At 36.7% G+C, this 21,876-nt stretch overlaps 1 protein-coding gene across 1 annotated transcript; it reads left to right on the forward strand.

Annotated features, from left to right (window-relative positions):
* Positions 1-7,462: 7,462 nt before the first annotated feature.
* On the forward strand, positions 7,463-13,523 carry RAB39B (RAB39B, member RAS oncogene family). Its single transcript, XM_003943934.4, has 2 exons — positions 7,463-7,926; positions 10,733-13,523. Exons 1-2 carry the CDS (start codon positions 7,712-7,714, stop codon positions 11,157-11,159), a joined length of 642 nt encoding a protein of 213 aa, XP_003943983.1. The 5' UTR covers positions 7,463-7,711; the 3' UTR covers positions 11,160-13,523.
* The last annotated feature ends 8,353 nt before the right edge of the window (positions 13,524-21,876 follow it).

The raw sequence follows: 21,876 nt of genomic DNA on the forward strand, positions 1-21,876 counted from the left end.
TATATACATCTAACAATAGAGCTCCAAAATATATAAAGCAATAACTGACAGTTAAGGTGAAAAATCATTCTACAAGAATAGTTGGAGGCTTCATTCTCCACTTCTAATAATATGTAGAACAACCTTACTGAAGATCAACAAGGAAACAGCAGACTTATGTCTAAGTCTTTGTAAACCAACTAGACATAACAGACATATATATATATATATATATATATATATATATATATGTGTGTGTGTGTGTGTGTGTGTGTGTGTATGTATACACACATATATGCATATACATATATGTATCAGCAAAGATATATTCTTTTCAAGTGCACATGGACCATTATCCAGAATACTCTATATACTATGCCAAAAAACAAACCTCAAGAAATTTTAAAGGATAGAAATAATACAAAGTATGTTTTCTGACTACATGGAATGAAATTAGAAATCAATAGTAGGAAAAAGATATGAGAAACTCACAAATATGTGAAAATTAAACAAAACATTCATAAATAACAAATGATTCAAAGAAGAGATCAAAAAGAAAATTAAAAAACACTTTCAGATAAATAAAAGTAAAGACACAAGAAAGATACCAAAATTTATGGGGTTCAGATATAGCAGTGCTCCAGCCAATATCATACTGAATGGGCAAAAGCTGGAAACATTCCCTTTGAAAACTGGCACAAAACAAGGATGCCCTCTCTCAGCACTCCTATTCAACATAGTATTGGAAGTTCTGGCCAGGCCAATCAGGAAAGAAAAAGAAATAAAGGGTATTCAGTTAGGAAAAGAGGAAGTCAAATTGTCTCTATTTGCAGACGACATGATTGTATATTTAGAAGACCCCATTATCTGAGCCCAAAATCTCCTTAAACTGATAAGCAACTTCAGCAAAGTGTCAGGATACAAAATCAATCTGCAAAAATCACAAGCATTCCTATACACCAATAATAGAAAAAACAGAGAGCCAAATAATGAGTGAACTCCCATTCACAATTGCTACAAAGCGAATAAAATACCTAGGAAGACAACTTACAAGGGATGTGAAGGACCTGTTCAAGGAGAACTACAAACCACTTCTCAAGGAAATAATGGAGGACACAAACAGATGGAAAAATATTTCATGCTCATGATTAGGAAGAATCAAAACTGTGAAAATGGCCATACTGCTCAAAGTAATTTATAGATTCAATGCTATCCTTATCAAGCTACCACTAACTTTCTTCACAGAACTGGAAAGAAAAACAAAACCTTAAATTTCATATGGAACCATAAAAGAGCCTGCATTGCCAAGATAATCCTAAGTGGAAAATAAAAATAAACCAAAGCTGGAAGCATCATGCTACCTGACTTAAACTATACTAAAAGGCCACAGTAATCAAAACAGAATGGTACTGGCATGAAAAAAACAGATATAAACCAATGGAACAGAATAGAGGGCTTAGAAATTACACCACACATCTACAACCGTCTGATCTTTGACAGACCTGACAAAACATAAGCAATGAGGAAAGGATTCCCTATTTAATAAACAGTGTTGGGAAAACTGGCTAGTCATATGCATAAAGCTGAAACTGGATCCCTTCCTTACACCTTATACAAAAATTAACTCTAGATGGATTAAAGACTTAAACATGAGACCTAACACCATAAAAACCGTAGAAGAAAACCTAGGCAATACCATCAGTACACAGGCATGGGCAAGGGCTTCATAATTAAATCACCAAAAGCAATGGCAACAAAAGCCAAAATAGACAAATGGGATCTAATTAAACTGAAGAGCTTCTGTATAGCAAAAGAAACTATCATTAGAGTGAAATGGCAGCCAACAGAATGGGGAAAAAATTTTGCAATCTACATATCTGACAAAGGGCTAATATCCAGAATCTACAAAGAACTTAAACAAATTCACAAGACAAAAAAAAAAAAAAAAAACCATCAAAAAGTGGGCAAATTATATGAACGGACACTTTTCAAAAGAAGACATTTATGCGGCCAACAAACATATGAAAAAATGCTCATCATCACTGGTCATTAGAGAAATGCAAATCAAAACCACATTGAGATACCATCTCACACCAGTTAGAATGGTAATCATTTAAAAAATCAGGAGACAACAGATGCTGGAGAGGATGTGGAGAAACAGAAACACTTTTACACTGTTGGTGGGAGTGCAAATTAATTCAACCATTGTGGAAGAGGGTGTAGTGATTCCTCAAGGATCTAGAAATAGAAATACCATTTGACCCAGCAATCCTATTACTGGGTATATACTCAAAGCATTACAAGCAATACTATTATAAAGACACACACATATATGTTTACTGTGGCACTGTTCACAATAGCAAAGACTTGGAACTAAGTCAAATGACCATCAATGATAGACTGGATAAAGAAAATGTGACACATATGCACCATGGAACACTATGCAGCCATAAAAAAGGATGAGTTCATGTCCTTTGCAGAGACACAGATGAAGCTGGAAACTATTATTCTCAGCAAACTGACACAAGATCAGAAAACCAAACACGACATGTTCTCACTCATAAGTGGGTGTTTAACAATGAGAACACATGGACACAAAGAGGGGAACATCACACACTGGGGCTTGTCTAGGGGTGGGGGGCTAGGGAAGGGATAGCATTAGGAGAAATACCTAATTTAGATGATGAGGTGATAGATGCAGCAAACCACAATGGCACGTGTATACCTATGTAACAAACCTACACATTCTGCAAATGTACACCAGAACTTAAAGTATAATAAATAATTAAAAAAAAAAAAAAGATATAGCACCCGGCGCGGTGGCTCAAGCCTGTAATCCCAGCACTTTGGGAGGCCGAGGCGGTTGGATCACGAGGTCAAGAGATCGAGACCATCCTGGTCAACATGGTGAAACCCCGTCTCTACTAAAAATACAAAAAATTAGCTGGGCATGGTGGCACGTGCCTGTAATCCCAGCTACTCAGGAGGCTGAGGCAGGAGAATTGCCTGAACCCAGGAGGCAGAGGTTGCGGTGAGCCGAGATCGCGCCATTGCACTCCAGCCTGGGTAACAAGAGAGAAACTCAGTCTCAAAAAAAAAAAAAAAAAAAAAAAAAAAGATATAGCAGTGCTCAGATGGAAATGTATAGCTATAAGTGCCTGTATTAAGAAAAAGTCTCAAATCAATAACTTAACCTTACAACTTAAGAAACTGGAAATAAAATGAGCTAACTAAAAGAAAATCAAGCAAAATGAAGGAAATAATGAAGATTAGAGCAGAGATAAATGAAACAAGGAAATAGATTAACAGTAGAATCAATGAAACCAAAAGCTGATTCTTTGAAAAGAGCCACAAAAATGTCAAACCTTTTGCCAGATTGACCAACAAAAAAAAAAGAGAGAGATTTCTCAAATTACAAGAATCAGAAGTGAAAGTGGGGACATTACTACTGACCATACAAAATTAAAATGGAATATAAAAGAAAACTATAAATATTTGTATGCCAATAAGTTAGATAACTTTGATGAAATGAACAAATTTCTATCAAGATACATACTACTGAAATTGAAGAAGAAATAGACCATCTGAATTCACCTATAACAAGTGAAGAGATTGAATTAGCAATAAAAAAAAAAAAAAAAAAAAAAAAAACTGCTCACAAAGAAAAGCCTTACCACTGAAGCTTTATCAGGAAGCTTTACCACTGAATTCTAGCAAACATTTAAAGACTAATTAAGTTTCAGTTACACAAGATAAATAAGTACTAGAGATCTGCTCTATAACATTGCACCTATAGTTAAGAATACTGTATCATGCACTTAAAATGTTGTCAAAGGGGCAGATCTGTTGTGTTCTTACTACAATAAGACAGAAAAAGAGGGAGCAAAAGAGAGACTCATCTTAAAAGCAGAAAAGGAAGGAACACTTTACAACACATTTTAGGACACCAATATTGCCCTTGTACTTAAACCAGACAAATATGTCAGAATGAAAGAAAACTGCAAACTAATAAATATTTTTACTATAGGTGCAGAAATTCTCACCAAAACACTAGCAAACCAAATCTAGAAACAAAAAAAAAATTACACACCATGATCAAACAGGATTTATCCCAGGAATGCAAGTTGGAGTCAGCATCCAAAAATCAATTAATGTAATAAATTATACTAATAGAATTAAAAACAAAAATCACATGATCACCTCAATATATTCAGAAAAAGCATTTGACAAAAAAATAAGAAATGTGCTAAAAAGACTGTTAAGACTAATAAGTTCAGCAAGGTTAGAGGATATAAAATCAATATACAAAAATTGATTGCATTTTATACACTTGTAATGAGCAATCTAAAAATGAAATTAAGAAAACAATTCCATTCACAATAGCATTAAAAATAACAAAACACTTAAGAATAACTTAGCCAAAGAAGTACAAGACTTATACACTAAACACTACAAAACATTGTTGAAACAATTTTTAAAAACCTAAATAAATGGAATGACATCCATCCTGTGCTCATGGATTGAAAGACTTAATTTTGTTAAGACAGCAATACTCTCCAAATTGATCTACAGAGTCAAATCAATACCTATCAACATTGCGATTGCCTTATTTGCAGAAACTGAGAAGCTTTCCTTAAAATTCATATGAAATTGCAAAGGGCTCCAAATAACCAAACCAATCTTTGAAAAAATTGGATCCTCCACAGTAGGAGGACTCACACTTTCAGATTTCAGAGCTTTCTACCAAGCTTCAATAGTCAAGACAGTGTCATACCGGCATAAGGGCAGACATATAGACCAATGTGTATTGGCCATTTCATTTCCTTTTCTGGGAATTGTCTCTTTATATACTTTGTATTTTTTATGTGTAATATTTTATCATTGCCTTACTCTTTTAAAAAAATCAGCTTTATTAACATCGAAGTAGAAAGTCCAAAAATACATCCATATATCCATGGGCAATTGATTTTCCAGAGTGTCAAAATAATTCCACAGAGAAAGAATAGTATCCTCAATAGAATTCTGGGATAACTGGATATCCACATTCAAAGGAATGAATTTGAACCCCTTCCTCACACCATGAATAAAAATGGACACAAAATTGATCATAGACCTAAATGAATGAACTAAAACTGTAAAACTCTTAGAAGAAAGCATGAGTAAATCTTCATGACCTTGGATTTAGCAAAGTATTCTTAGACACGACACCAGAAACATGAGCAACGAAATGGAAACTCGATAAATTGTACTTCTTAAATATTTAAAACTTTGTTTTTCAAAGGACACCCTCAGGAAAGTGAAAAAAATAACACACAGAATTGGAGAAAAAAATTGTAAATCATGTATCTGAAAAAGTACTTGTATCTAGCATATATAAAGAACTAAACAATATAAAGACTAGTAGTCCAGTTTTTAAATAGGCAAAGAATCTAAGTCAATATTTTTCCAAGGAAAATATACTAATGGCAATAAGAATGTAAAACTATGCTTGAAGTAATTAGTCATTAGGGAAATGCAAATCAAACTAGAATAAGCTACCACTTCACATCCGTGTTAGAGAGAATGTGGAGAAATTGGAACCCCAAACACTGCCAGTGGGATGTAATATGGTACAGCCACTGTGAAGAAGTCAGGCGTTTCATCAAAGAATTAAACATAGAGTTGCCAAAGGACTGAGAAATTCCACTCTTAGGTATAAACCCCAAAGAACTGAAAACAGATATTTAAAAAAAAAAAAGAAAAGAAAACCTTGTACACGAATTTTCAGTGGTAGGATTATTTAGCATGGCCAAAAGGTAGGAACAACCCAAATGCCCTTTAATGGATGAATGGATAAACAAGATATGGTCTACCCATATAGTGGAATAGTATTCAGCCACAAAAAGGAATGAAGTACTGATACATGCTATAGTGTGAATAAACCTTGAAAACATGCTAAGTGAAAGCAGCCAGTCACAAAAATTCACGTTTCCATGTATATAAAATGTTCAGAATTAGGGAAATTTATAAAGACAAAAAGTACGTGAGTGGTTGCCAAAGGCTGGAGGAACATGGGTTAGGGAGATGATAGCTAAAAGGTTCTGGGTTTATTTTTGAAGCGATAAAAATGTTCTGAAATTAACTGTGGTGATAGTTGTACATATCTGTGGCTATATTAAAAACCTATACTAGCCAGGCGCGGTGGCTCAAGGCCTGTAATCCCAGGTACTCGGCAGGCTGAGGCAGGAAAACCGCTTGAACTCGGGAGGCGGAGGTTGCGGTGAGCCAAGATCGAGACATTGCACTCCAGCCTGGGCAACACGAGCGAAATTCCATCTCAAAAAAAATAAAAAATAAAAATAAACTATACCAAGAATTGTTCACTTTAAATGGGTGAAATTTTATGTTAATAAGCTAATAAGCGTGATTTTTTAAAGAATAAGGCAATGATAAAAGATTACACATAAAAAATACAAAGGATATGAAGAGACAAATCCCAGAAAAGGAAATGAAATGGTCAATACACAAGACTTGGTGTTGACGTCATCAGCAGTCAGAGAAATGTTAAATAAAGCAATGAGAGACATTTTTATTTAACTACATTCGATTGACAAGAATTAAGAAAGAATACAACACACATGATGCTTGAAATAATGCAGAGCAATGGTCTTTTCTGGATAGAATTTAAACTGCTAAATAGTTTTGGGCAGTAGAATGCCCATGTCCATTAAATTTAAAATATACTCATACTCTTTGAATTCATGACCACTCTTTTAAGACTCTAGCTCATAGAAATAAAATATATGTGGCTGCACTTTAGAGAATCTTTATTGCAGCATTGTTATGACAAAAGGGAAATTGAAAGGTGTTTATGACGGTTTACTAATTGCAAAAAGCTATTATTAATTTAAAGTAAGGCCCTGGTTTAACTTTTGTAAAAAAGAATCAGCAATAATTGTATATAGGAATGCAAACACATGTAATATTCATGTGTTTCACGGACTCAGGGAGGGGAACATCACACACTGGGGCCTGGGCGGTGGGGGCTAGGGGAGGAATAGCAGGGGGTGGAGGAATTGGGGAGGGATAGCATTAGGAAAAATACCTCATGGAGATGACGGGGCGATGGATGCAGCAAACCACAACCCTGGTGTATGTACACCTACATAACAAACCTGCACGATGTGCACATGTACCCCAGAACTTAAAGTATAATAAATAATTTTTTTTTAATCTGTGTGTTTATGTGAGCATGGAAACGCATGTTGACTAATATATAATTATATACCTTCCCTTTTTTGCCTACGGTTTTGTATTGCTTTGCTAGTTTCAATCAAAAGGTATGACATTTGCAGTTTGAACGGTAGGGAACATTTTTAGTCATCAAAGTGTGGGCGGGATAATTAGAAAGGCAGGGAAAGCGCTAATTTTGCAGCCATTTTGTGTGCGCTCCTCTTAGAGACAGTGCGGCGACCCCAGCGTCGCGTCTACGCGCGGGATTACAGTAACCCGTTTGTCAGTGATGAGTCAGAATGCGTGGTGCTGATGCTGCTGCCATTTCATCACCTTTGCGAGCGCAGCATCCATCCCTCCGCTCTCCGAGCGCCTGGGCCTACCCCACTTCGGGCTCCCAGGGCAGCGATGCGCTCGCGGCGGAGCTAGATCCGGCCGAGCCGCGCTCTCTGAGGCGTCGGCGGCGCGCCCCCTCCCGCCGTCCCTGGTCCAAGCCAAGGAGACCTGCCGAGCCGCGGCCATGGAGGCCATCTGGCTGTACCAGTTCCGGCTCATTGTCATCGGGGATTCCACAGTGGGCAAGTCCTGCCTGATCCGCCGCTTCACCGAGGGTCGCTTTGCCCAGGTTTCTGACCCCACCGTGGGGGTGGATTTTTTCTCCCGATTGGTGGAGATCGAGCCGGGAAAACGCATCAAGCTCCAGATCTGGGATACCGCGGGTCAAGAGAGGTTCAGGTGGGATCGCAGTCCGGGCCCGCAAGCAATGGGAGGGTCTTCGGGGTTTGCACAACCCCTGGGGAGAGAGGACTTCCTGGTCCTAGTCGCGGTCCAAGAGGGCAACTCCAAGGGTCTTAGGGGATTCTGCCAAAGCCCACCTTCAGCTAACTGGGAGGTCAGTGCAATGAAGCGCCCTGGCAGAGAAGGCCAGTCAATAATACATATTGCTTGCACCACAACTCCACCAACCCGCCCCTTGGTGGCTAATAAACTAGATGGAATTGTTCTCTGTATCTGTAATTCATCAATCTCAGTCCCTATGTTATATACTTTTTAAAATGTTCCCAGATCATCCTAACATAACTGACAGAGATTTAGATACATAAATACATGTGTATTATGTTTTATTCTTATATCTGTGTGTGCACATATATATGCTAACATATGTTCTAACATAAAGGAAATAGTTACGATAAATTGGTTGATTCCTTCTTGCAACCAGCACACATTCAGTGATTATCTACTGTGTGCCATGCTGTGGGCTTGTTTCTGGGATAACAGTGTGAGGAAACTCACACAAGGGGATGCCATGTAATCAAAACAGACAAAGCCCCTTAATTCTTGGAACTTCTGTGCTAACATAGTTGAGGGAAATAGATAATCGGGAATTACAAAAGCTTATCTTGCTCATCTTTGTATGCCCACTCCCTACTGTTAACACTTGGCACATAAAGAATGTTTAATTTCAATCAATCAATTCATTGAATAATCAATGAATATACTTATTTTCGCTCACAACCCTTTGCTTTTCTTTTGTAGCATGTATTATTTGTAATTGTATGTACGAACACAGAGGAGTAAAGGTTAACTGAAGAAGATGAAACCGGATGAGTATGAGTGCCCAAGCAAAGACAGGAAACGCCCAGGGATAGGAAACAGCATGAATAAAGACAGAAGTGAGAGGGAGCAGAGTGTACACATAAAACTTTGCAGAGAACAATTTGAACTAAAGTCAAGTAGAGCAGCAGGAACCAGATCAAGAAAACTCAATAGCTCATGTTTATGATCATTTATTCATTTATCTATTGAAAACTAATTAAGCATAGAAGACATTGGTTGGGTATTTGAAGAGGGGTAAGGAGAAGAAATAATTACAAACTTAAGTTGCTCCAGCTCCCCACTTCCACAAACAACACTGTGGCAAATATCCCTATACAGGTTCACTTTGAACTTGTGAATGCATTTCTCCTAAGCAAAGAAAGGTATCTTTTATGTGTTTGTTGGAATTTCTTTCTCTATGAACAGCCTGTTCATATCCACTTCTTATTATCTATTGGGCAATATAGACTTGTAAGAGTTCTTTATAGATTAAGAATATTAACCCTTTCCTGTCGTGTATGTTGTAAGATATACTCTTAGTTTATCATTTGTCTTTTCACATTATTTAAGACTTTTTTAATGTAGGGAAGAATTTGAGTTTTATGTAGCCTTATGTCCATGCTTAGAAAGGCCTTTGTCATTTTCTTTGCTAAGTACTCACAAACAATTAATGTAATAATATATTCCAGAGGTTTGACGGTGATCTACAGCTTGCTTATTGATTTCTTGATTCAAGCTTTTCACAAATCAAAACCTTTGTTTGTTCATGTCTAATTTTCTCACAAATCTACCATTCTCCATGAATGTTCAAACCTAAGAAACAAGAAATGCTTTCAATCCCCAGGGCTGATTTGCCTGACTCTGGAGACTTAAACTCATTTCTAAGTTTTACTTTTACCATCATCTAGCTTGAACTGTAGGTCCCTGGACAATGCTTGTTCTGTTAACATTGGGCCATTTTCCCTAAGCTATTGAGTACTTCATTGTCTATCTTCTTTATCAGAAGAGACAGGAAACCTAAAAATAGACATATATCAAAACATCACAGTAGTCTAAAGCAAGCGATTGCAGAGACAAATAGGTCTACACCCTGTAATAAGCTTTACTACACTGTAAGCAAAGTGCCATAATGTATATTTATAATGAGGCTCCTCAAGTCCAGAAGTTAAAACATGAGAAGTTTCTTCTGATGGCTCCTGAGTCCGACTCTCTGAAATGTGTCAGGAAATAGGGCTGAGAGGCACTTTGCCTGAACCCTTCACTGTCTCTCTTTTTCCCATTCCCACAGGCCTGGAAAATAAAAAATAAAATTCTGTTTCTCCTCACAGAAGAGATTGAGGACCCCTCTTAGCTAATAATAATAATAGAGAAAACATGGTAATGATAAATGAAAAAAATGGAGTATATGGCAAGATATCTACTTTAAATATTTTGTTAACTATCATAAATTCATTTCTATGTTTTAAAAATCCTGTTTCAACTACTAGCATTTATAATGAACTCTCCATATCACATAATACTTTAATATCCATTGTTTCATTTTGCCTCATGGTAACACTGTGACTTCAGTATCATATTTTGCAGAAAGGGAAGTCTCTGCCAAATTCAGATTTGGGAGGTGGGAGAGTTAGTTGTAGTTTTACCTGAAGACAAAAAATAGAACTAAGTCATGTCCCAGGGTCACTCTCCAGTGCTGAATCCAGGGAAAATGCCTAAAAGTTCATGAGCATTCATTTCTAAAAGATGCCCATCTCAAAGTTTTGCCCAATTTGAAACTCACATATCAGTATTATTATGGAATGACATTTGTATTCCCTTGTTTAAAAAAAAATCATTTTTTTTGAAGGACTGTGTCAATAACCAGGAACACTTGAATACACTGAGTTCATTGACATGCAGAAGTTTGGGCATGGCCTTTATTCTTTACTTCTTTCTTGTGTTTTAGATCCATCACTCGCGCCTACTACAGGAACTCAGTAGGTGGTCTTCTCTTATTTGACATTACCAACCGCAGGTCCTTCCAGAATGTCCATGAGTGGTTAGAAGAGACCAAAGTACACGTTCAGCCCTACCAAATTGTATTTGTTCTGGTGGGTCACAAGTGTGACCTGGATACACAGAGGCAAGTGACTCGCCACGAGGCCGAGAAACTGGCTGCTGCATACGGCATGAAGTACATTGAAACGTCAGCCCGAGATGCCATTAATGTGGAGAAAGCCTTCACAGACCTGACAAGAGACATATATGAGCTGGTTAAAAGAGGGGAGATTACAATTCAGGAGGGCTGGGAAGGGGTGAAGAGTGGATTTGTACCAAATGTGGTTCACTCTTCAGAGGAGGTTGTCAAATCAGAGAGGAGATGTTTGTGCTAGTCAGCTCTTTTATTTCCAAAACATGCTCTCCTACTTGAACTGAAAAGTAAGAGAAATAAATAGAATCTTTGTGTAACTGATGAGAACTCAACCTCTGTTTGGATACCAAGCGAGCCTCCTTCTCAGGGGGACTCTGACAGACTCATGTGCGGGTGGATGGGGGTGCCTGAGTGCTGTGACCAAGAGACTGAATTGCTGACATGGGTCAGGCTGGGCAGTGGCTGCTCCATGAGCCCTTTGTGGACCAAATGTTAAGGGCCTGGGGTTTAGGAAGCTAAGTCCCAGGAAAATATACCTACAGACAGGTTTTTGCTGGGTTTGGTCAAAAGGTACCAATTATCTTCTAACAGCTTATCTGTAAAATGAGGAACACAGAACAAAAGGTCTGGTGTTCAAGTAAAAATGATGTGAATATGAAAGGAAGTGCTATCTACTCATAGTTATTAGCACATTTGAGAAAATGAACACCCTTGTGATAGAATTACCAGCTGTATGAAACAAATGGTCCCATGCAAATTACCCTGTAAGTAGGGAAGAGACACTATAACACATGCCAACCCCCTTTTATCCTCTGACCATGCCTGGGGTTTCACTGCATTGGCACCTGCAATCTGGAAGTAAACAGTCTGCTTGCTTCTTCAGGCACCTGACAGTGACAACACAGGGACTGCCTCTGAAAAGAGCTCTAAGGCACTCTCTCCTGCTGAAAAGGAGGCACTGTAACCCTTACAACAGCTTACAGTTACTCGAGCTACTTATTTGATCAGCATAACAGGCAGATGAGGTTTTTGCCCCATTTTACAGAATAGTAAATTAAGAGCCATGAGAATCACTTGGCCAAGGTCAAGGACTCATGACTCCTAGCTCTTTTCACTGCATCATACTGCTGTCATATAAATAAATGATCATGAATTTGTTTACTTGGGAAGAGATATGACTGTAAATAAATGTTCTCTACATGTTAGGATATGTTTTCCTTATTGATTACAATTCAGCTATAATCCTGAGGGAACATGAGAAGGAATCAAGGTATTGACAAGAGGGCTTTAAACAAGTGAATAATTGCACAACTAAAAACACTTTAGAACTGTGTGGTCTATAAGTGTTCTTATCACTGAGACACAGTGGAATTTTATTGAAAGGAACCACATACAGCAATGGGGAGTGGGATAGGGATAAAATACTCACCCCACAATGACCTTGGCCACCTGTCTGCCATATAGGTACACTGAGTTCCTGTCTACCCAAGAGAGTCAGCCTTTAATTCTCAGGTGAACAAACAGCTAACTGCATCAGCAAATTGGAATGGCTGGCTTGAAGTTTCCATTATTTTGTTGAAGAAAGGTGATGCTTTAAATTACTTTTTGGATTGTAGCCAGTTCAGCTAGGCAAAAGCCATACTTTCCACAATTAAAAAGAAATTATTCTGATTTGAGTCAGGTTTCTCATATTCATTGTGATAGGAAGGCCTAAGAACAGCAAATCATTTTGAGATAAATATTGACCTTTGGGATAAACGTGACTGAATCTGAAAGTTTGGAAATTTGCTTCAGCCAGAATAAAGAAGCCAAATAATGAAAATGATGGAAGACTATTCTGCCACCTGTGCCCCAAGTTGGATGTGCAAACCACTTTGGATCAATTCACAGCATCAACTACAAGTGAACTGATCATCTTCTCTATATTTATTTCACAAGAGCTGGCTTAGGTGGGGTAATTAAACTGCCACCTTCATGATTTTAAAAGACAAACAAAACACCGAAAATTGGATTAACACAAAATTTCATTAACTGCTATACTTAATTATGTTTAGAAGATTCTGAAAGGAATCTTATCTAGTAGGTAAATGAGAGTTGAGTGGATTCTGTCAGTTCAAAAAAAGAAACAAAACTTCTCTACAATTTTCTTGACTAAAATTAATTATATGTACACTATTCCCACTCCTGGCATTTTTTTGGCAGGTTTAAAAATATTCAGCATAAATCCAGTAGAGGTGGCTGAGGTTAATTGCTTAAATATGTTCTAGAAAATTTAAAAATCATTTTAGTAGAATTCAGTACCATTGTTACTGCAATAAGTGGGTTTTAGAAAATAAGTGTGAAAAATCAGGTGTTAATATAATACTAAGGATAAAGCTTTAGAAGCTATTTTACTACATAGGTAAAGAAAAGATAAACTAACTTGTAACAAAGACGACAACTGCATGTTGGATTAGATTGTCTCATATTTCAGAATAAAATGTACTGTATACTTTTCCTCACTTTGTTGTGCACTGTAATGAAATGTGAAAAATGCTTTATTTAGCTGTATGTGAATGAAAATATGCTTGTATTTAGTAAAATGATTGATTACGTGACTGTGAGATTCCAAGTGTGTGTTATAGCTATTTCCAGAATCTGTTACTACAGTGTAGCAACTACTACCAAGGATATCAATAAGGTGTGACATATACCATACACAATAGTATTCACCATTATCTCAAAGCCAGAGAATACGAATTTTGAAAGTTATCTGACCATTGGATCAGTCTTCACTGGGATCTCACTACTTCCTGGTGAGCCTATGCCAGTTCAAGAAAAGTTGGCTCTGTCAAGCCTAAATCTTCATCGTGGTGATTTTTAATCAAGAATCTTAATTCTGTTGCCAGGTATTTGATTACAACTATTATGTTCCCTGGAAAGTGTTCTTTTTTCCAGGCTAAATTGCCTCAGCTTCTTCAAATCCTACTACAGCATGCTTTTTATGCCAGGATAACTTACAATGTAACACTGACATAGGAACACAAGGAACACAGTAGTTAAGCACTTTTCCCAGGATTGATAGTACACATGTTAGGAGGGTAAAAAAAGATAAAGATAATGGATTCTGAGTCTGAGCATAGGTAGGTTAAGTTCTATACAGATTTATCATTTATAGTTAAGAGGGAATGGAAGGGAGGGAAGGGGAGAAGAAGGAAAGAAGAAAGGAAAAAACAACAATGTAACACCTTCTTCTCCTTAAAATGCTCCCCAGGGCTTGGCCATCTTTTCTTTATTTATATTAATTCTCTTGTTGGCTTCATTCAGTCCCATGACTACAAATTAAATCTATAAGCCAATGAGTCCTGAATTTTTATGTTCAACTTGTCTCTTTCCCATGGACTTCAGACCCTTATAACCAACTCCTTACCTGACATCCCCACTTGAATGTCTATCAGGCACCACAAATTTAACAGGTCCCAAATCAGGCTCTTAATCTTCCTCCCGAAATATGTCCCTCTCATATCTTCCCCTTCTCAGTAAAAGGCAACTTTGTCCTTTCATCTACCTTTGCCAAAAATCTGGTGTCATCCCTGACTCCTTTCTTTCATAGTCCACATCTGATCTATCAGGAAATTATGCTAGCTCTACCTTAAAAGTATAACTAGAATATGACAGCTTTTCACCATTTTCAATGCTAACTCACTGGTGCTGCCCACTATCACTTGTCTGAGTTATTGTGATAGCTGGTCTCCCTGCTACCACTCTTGTCATCTCCCCTTTCCCACCCCTGCCATGCTTGCAGTCTATTCTCCACACAGCAGCTAGAAAGAGCCTGATAAAACATTAATTACAAGCAATCATCTACTCATAATTCTCCAGTGGTTATACGTTTTACTCAGCTTAAAACCCAAAGTCCTTCCAATGGCCTGTAGAAGAACCCTTAGAAATAAATTCCATCTCCATCTCATTACTTATGTAACCTCATTTCATACTGCTACATGGGTTCCTTTCCTGTTCTTCAAACACACCAAGCACATTCCTACCTCAGGGACTTTGTATTTGCTTTTCCCTCTGTCTGGAATTCTTTTTACTGAGATAACTGCATGGATTGCTCTCTCACCTTCATCAGATTGTGGAGCTTCCAAGAGTTGCAAGCAGTTTCCTCATCCTAGGGAAGACGTGGCTCCAGAAGTAATTGATGATAGCTCAACCTTGAATCTTACTCTTTAGTCTTCCCTGGGTAACAGTAAAGTTTAGGGCACACAGAAAAGGGAAAGGAAACTTACAGGGAGACAATGAAAATCTGGAGAGTACAGTTTTACAGGATGGTGTGAACAGTAATATCAAAATGCAGCAGTGGGTTCACAAAGATAAAAACTAAAATGAATCCTTAGGATTTGAGGGAACAGGAAAGTCATGAGTGGCCTTTGCCAGCATAGTGTTAGTGGAATGATTGCTGCCTATATCAAGTCTCTCAGGAACTTGGTGTTCTCAGTTCTCAGAGAACTAACTCTCTTCTCTCTCTTCTCTCTATCCTCTCCTCTCCCTGGACAATCATACCTATTCTCGTGACTTCAGTTACCATCTTTGCATTGCTGATTCCAAAATCAGGAACTCTAGCTCACTCTTCTGAGAGTTATACCAATACAGCTAACTTGCCAACTAAACACAACCAACAAATTTCTCAAACTCAACATATCCAATATTAAAATCAATGTCTATCAAAATATGCTCCATCCACCCAAATCTTCATCATCTCTATAAGTGACACCATCATTCACAGAAATTATTCTTAATTGCTCAGTCCCCTCACTTCTCATATCAAATCCATCATCCAGCACTGTAAACTCTAACTTCAAAATATATGTCTGAGCCTGGTCAATATATTTAGTGAGACCCCACCTCTACTAAAAAAAAAAAAATTAGTTCAACACGGTAGCACATGCCTGTAGTCCCAACTACAAGGGAGGCTGAGGTGGGAAGATCACTTCAGTGAGCCATGATCACACCACTGCACTCCAACCTGGGTGACAGAGCAAGACCCTGTCTCAAATATATATATATATATATATATATATATATATATATATATATATATATGTCATTTTTGTCCATCTCCATTGATATGACCTTTGTCCAAGTAACTATCAACTCTTACCTGAACTACTTCATTATCTTCCTAACTAGTCTCCCTACTTCTTGTTCCCACTCCCATGATACATTCTCAACATAACAGCCAGAGTGATCTCTTCACATTAGTCAGATCAAGTAATTCCTCTGCTTAAAATCCACTGATGGTTTCTTGTTGCATTTAGAACAAAATCCAAATAAACCCTACATTTCTTAGCATGGTTACAAGGCCCTGAATAATCTGGCCTGGGTCTACCTCTCCAACTGTGAGTTCTACAAAAGTAAGAACTGTGAGTTCTTACTCATCGTGTTCACCAGTATTTCTCCAACTTCTAGCATAGTTTGATGGCTTGAATAATCTATAAATACTTGAATAAATGATTGTTTTCTTGCTCTACTTTAATCCAATGACCTTGACTCTTACTTCACATCAGTAAAATACACACATGTCCCTATTCTGAAGCATTGCCAAATTGTATACAGCCTCTGACTTCTGATTATAAGCTCTGGTTGCTCACTCTCCCTATGAGCCCTGTTTTAAACGTCTTTAGGACGTTTTAGGCAATCTACCAGTCCCCAGTGTACCCTTTGATTTTGTTTTCTTCCCCCTTTTTCCTGGCTCTTGTAGCCAACAGCATTCAACCATAAGTTCCTAAAGAAAATGACTGTTAAAAGCTCGATCTATTTTTTTCTATATATTTTTATTTCACTTTTCTAAAGGTTGTTTAATATAATGGTTAAGATTATGGATTTTGGAATAAAACAGACATGAGTTCAAATTCTGACACAAGTAATGTGTGATTCAATTTCTCTGAGTCTCAGTTTACACACATATAAAATTGGATAATAATAGTATTTGATTAACAGATTGTTGTGATGATGAAATATGATAATCCATATAAAGTACTTAGCACAATCTCTGGCATTTGGTGAACATCACATAACAATCTTACTCAGAAAAGGTTAGGTACTATAATATGTCTGCACATAAATGAATCTTTTTCATAAAGGGTACCATGTAGCACATACTATGCCATTACCTTTTCCACATATTGTATATTCTCTGCAAATACACAACAACAGGGACTATGTGTGTCTTTGCTAATCATTGTATCTTTACAGTTAATCAGTACCTGTACATATGTGCTAAATGTAATTAAGAGTTAGTTGACATACTAAAGATGACAAAGTCAAGATAGAAGAAAACTGGGTCCTTGATAATGTCATTAAGCTAAAGATTTAACTACCCTGGAGCCACCCTATATTAAGATTCCTTATTACATGAGTAATAAATCCTACTTTAGTTTATGCATTTTTTTCCACCTGTAGCTGAAAGTCTCCTGATATAATAGTATTTTACTGTATGGATATACAACTTATTCTATCAATCCTCAGGTTATGTATAAATTTTGCTGTTATAAAGCAATTCTATGATGCATATATATCTTTGTATATTTGACTAATTATGTCCTCGTCAAAATCCTAGAAGTAGAATTTATGAATCAAAGAATGTATACATTTACAATTTTGATATAATTGATTAGATTTTAAATGTGCATATCTTGGCTACTGGTTTTCTGTGGCTTGCAGCTGAAGCAGTCCTATTTATTAGTATGATCTCCTTATATAGGCAAATCAGTTTTTTATTCATCACATATGCTGTGAATTTTTTTAAGGTTTTTCTGACTTCAGCTTTCTGGTGTTTGGTAATACAGAAGTCTCTCATATATAGGTGATTAAATCTGTTGTCTACAAGAAACTAAAAACAGTCTTTCTCTCAAACTGAGGAGCTGATGATCTAGGAAGACAAGCTGTGAGAAAGACTGAATTTCCATTGATTTTTGTGGCATGTAACTTATGTTATCTTTCTTGTACAGTATGTTATCTTAATGTTTTTTGGCAATAGTGTTGGGTTGAGATAGGCCTTCCCCACTCAAAAACTAGAAAACTATTTTTCTATAATTTCTTATAATGGATTTGGGATTCCCTTAGGAATTGACTTAGGTATAAGAAGTGGAGAGAGGAATAACAACTGTTTTTCCCAAATGGCTAGCTATTTGTCCTCCCACCATCGTAGAATACTCCATTGTTCCTTCAATAATTGGAAATTCTACCCTTTTCAAATATTAAATTGTCATATATACATGGGTCTGGTTTGGGACTTAGCTTTTTAGTTCATTAATCTAATTTTCTATTCCTACCTACATTGTTTTAGTTATAGTAACTCTGTAATATGTTTTTACTATCTTTTGTCCCTTCAAAATTGTCTTTACTATTCTTATGCAGTATATTAGAACATGAAGATATGTCAAGTTTCCCCTAAGGGAAGATTGGGATTTTGATTGAAGTTGCATTAATTTACTGACACTGATATATGACAGGAACAAGTGTCTTTACAATATTTGCCCAAAAATATTTCATTCAATTATTTTAATCCTTAGTTTATATTCATCAGTAACTTCTTATAGTTATAAGTTTAGCCATTTTCTGTTTATTCCTAGATAATTTATAATGTCTGCTATCATTGGAATGATTCTTTTTCTCATTATATGTTCTGTTTGATCACTGCTAGCATGTAGGAAATCTGTGGATTGGTTTATATCTTGTACCAGACACCTGACTAAACTGTCTTATTACCTCAAATAGTCAGTTGATTTCTGCTTTCCAGGTAGACATTATAATCTATAAGTAATGATAATGTTCTCTCTTCCTTTTAATATTTGTACTTCATTTCTTTTTATTCTTTTTACACTGGCTAGATCTTAGAGTAAAATGGTGAATAACTGCAGTAGTGGTGGGCGCATTTGACTTTTTCCTGCTGCTATATGCTTCTAGCATTTTGACCTTAAATTATCTTTAATAGGCTATGGAAATTTTCACTGCATTACTATTTTACTAATCGCTTTTAGAAAGAATGCATGTTGACTTTTTCAAATGTCTTTCTGGTACCTACTGAGGAAATCAAATAGTTTTCTTCCCTTAACCTATTAACATAATTAATTATATTAGTAAATCTGTTTCTGTTTAACCACATTTATTTACATTCTTGGAATAAACTCTACTTGTTCATGGTGTTTTTTTAAATACTGTTTAATTTAATTTACTAACATTGTATTTAGGATCTTTGCATTTAAATTCATGTTTCAGATTGGTTCATAATAGCATTTCCAGAAAGGTATTCCATGAGGATTACAAGGAATCTAGCTGTGTGTGTAGGGGGGCACCTACAGTCAAACAAATTCAGAAAATTATGGATTAAACAAAGCAAAATAGTATTCGGTAGGACTACTGAATACTATGGTATATTGGGGCTCTCCATTGGGAGGTAATTTTATAAAGCATCTCACCAACTTACATGACAAAGTAACTCACTTTCTGAAGCATCTTAACAGGCATTTCAGCGAAAAACACATTGGAAAATGTTGATCTTTTGTGCTGTCAAGTTTGGATATCATGGTTATGCTTGCCTCATAAAATGATGAAATGATTAGAAATCTGTCTTTGTCTATACCCTAGAATATTTTAAATAACAAGGGGGTGGTCTGTTTCTGGAAGGTTTGATATAATTAACTCATAAGAGCTTTTGATCGAGCATTCCTTTTTTTGTGCGTGTAGAAAGGGGTATAAACCTTTAACAATTCTTTCCATTTATTTCATGGTTATTATATTTCCCTCTCATGATGTAGGTTTGGCCATGTTACTAGCAATGTCCCAGCTAGAGGCTTTTCTATCAGCTTGGATTCAGGAGTAAAGTCAACATGGAGCAGAGCAACCCTTGACCTACAATGGACATGTAGCCACCAGGACAGGGAATGACTACCACAGTATGTCATAGCCTATCTAGATTAACACATACATCTGGCTGGGCATGGTGGCTCAAACCTGTAATCTCAGTACTTTGAAAGGCCAAGGCAGGAGGGTGGCTTGAGGCCAGGAGTTAGAGACCAGCCTGGGCAATGTAGTGAGATCCTGTCTCTACCAAAAAAAACAAAAACAAAAACAAAAACAAAAAGACCACATACATCCTCATGAGTAAATTTTGATCATTTATGTTTTCCTTGAAAATTATTTATGTCATGTAGATTTTCAAATGCATTGGCATACAGTTGTACTTAGCATAATGTAAAAATTTCTGTAATAGTGTACAGAAACCTCTCTCTCGTTTGTAGTGTTGTATACTTGTGTTTTCCCTTTTAATTACTTATTTTTATCAATATTTTCAAATAACCAGCACTTGGTTTTATCAATTTTACTTTCTCTGCATTCTAATTTATTGATTTTTAATGTTATCTACGTAAAGTCATACTTTGTCCTTTTTTGTGTGAATACTGCCCTGGTTCTTCATATGCCAACTAATTTTTTATGGCACACTGAACATTTTGAATATTATGAGATTCTGCAACTTGTTTAAATCCTATGGAAGATTTTTATATTTTTGCTTTAGCAGGCAATCAACCTGAGTACATTCAAGTCACACATTCCAAGTTGTCCTCTGTGGGCTGAGTTCCAATGTCAGTTACCCTTTCAAAGCCTTTGCTAAGCCACTCAAGATCTTTTCTGTGTTTGTGCACGACCTAGTGGCCATCTGGGAACTGAGCAGAGGTCTACCCTCTTGTTCACTTCTTATTCTTTAATATACTGGTTAGGAACACATCCAAGCTTTTGCAGCTATGCAGTCGCTTTCCAGAGTTCCTCCCTCTCCTTGTTCTCTATTTCCGGTACTTTCCACTTCCTGAAAATTCCCTTTTGGGTGCCCTAGGCAGAAATCTTGGGCTTTAGTTATCCTGCTCTGCTGTGCTGTGTCAAGGGCTGTGTGGCAGTAAAACTAGAGGAAAAAATGGTTCACTGGTACTCTGATTTCAGTGGTTCTTTCCTGATAGCCTACTGATATTTTCTTTTCCGTGTCTTCAAATAGCTGTTCCATGCATTCTCCCTAGGTTTTATGGCTGTACTCTGCAAGGGAGACAGGATTATGCGTGCTTCCTCCATCATATCCACGAGTCAAATTTTACTCTATGTATTTTTACAAAGGTGCCAAAGTATTTAATAATTTAATGAGAAAAGGATATTTTTAACAAATACTGCTGAAAGAATTGGACAGGCATATGCAAATAAATGAACCTCAACTCTTCACAGCATACACAAAAAAATAGATCACGTACCCTAAATATGAGAGCCAAAACTTTTTTTATTTTTATTTTACTTTAAGTTCCAGAATACATGTGCAGAACATGCAGGTTTCTTACATAGGTATACTTGTGCCACAGTGGTTTGCTGCACCTATCAACCCATCACCTGGGTTTTAAGCCCTGCACGCATTAGCTATTTGTCCTGATGCTCTCCCTCCCCTCCCCCTAAGCCATAGGCTCTGGTGTGTGTTGCTCCCCTCCCTGTATCTATGTGCTCTCATCGTTCAACTCCCACTTATGAGTGAGTATATGCGGTGCTAAAACTAAACTTCTAGAAGTCAAATAGAAATTGAGATAGGATGAAAACTTAAAGTTTTTAAAACTGATAATATGATTTCATCAAAATTAGAAACTTTTGCTTTTCAAATGACAGTTAAGAAAGTGAAAAGTCAAGCCAATGGCCTGAAGAATCTGCAATATCTGATAAAAGACTTACACATCTAGACTATCTGAAGAACTCTTAAAACTCAATAATACAAAGATAAATCACAGTACATGATGAGTATTAATAGAAGGCCACAGAAGAGACAGGCATACTTTACTTCTTGCTATTCACTAAAAATACAATTTTCTTTCAAGCTCAAGGCTTTACACTACACACACACACACACACATGCACACACATTTTATATATATATATATATATATATATATATA

The sequence above is a fragment of the Saimiri boliviensis genome, chromosome X, assembly GCF_048565385.1.
Source record: "Saimiri boliviensis isolate mSaiBol1 chromosome X, mSaiBol1.pri, whole genome shotgun sequence".
NCBI lineage: Eukaryota > Metazoa > Chordata > Mammalia > Primates > Cebidae > Saimiri > Saimiri boliviensis.

What these genes read in the sequence shown, in the direction of transcription:
- RAB39B (XM_003943934.4), top strand. Translation starts at nt 7,712, where the DNA reads ATGGAGGCCATCTGGCTGTACCAGTTCCGGCTCATTGTCATCGGGGAT. An exon ending in GCGGGTCAAGAGAGGTTCAG is followed by an intron (nt 7,927 to 10,732) that starts GTGGGATCGCAG and finishes CTTGTGTTTTAG; the next exon opens with ATCCATCACTCGCGCCTACT.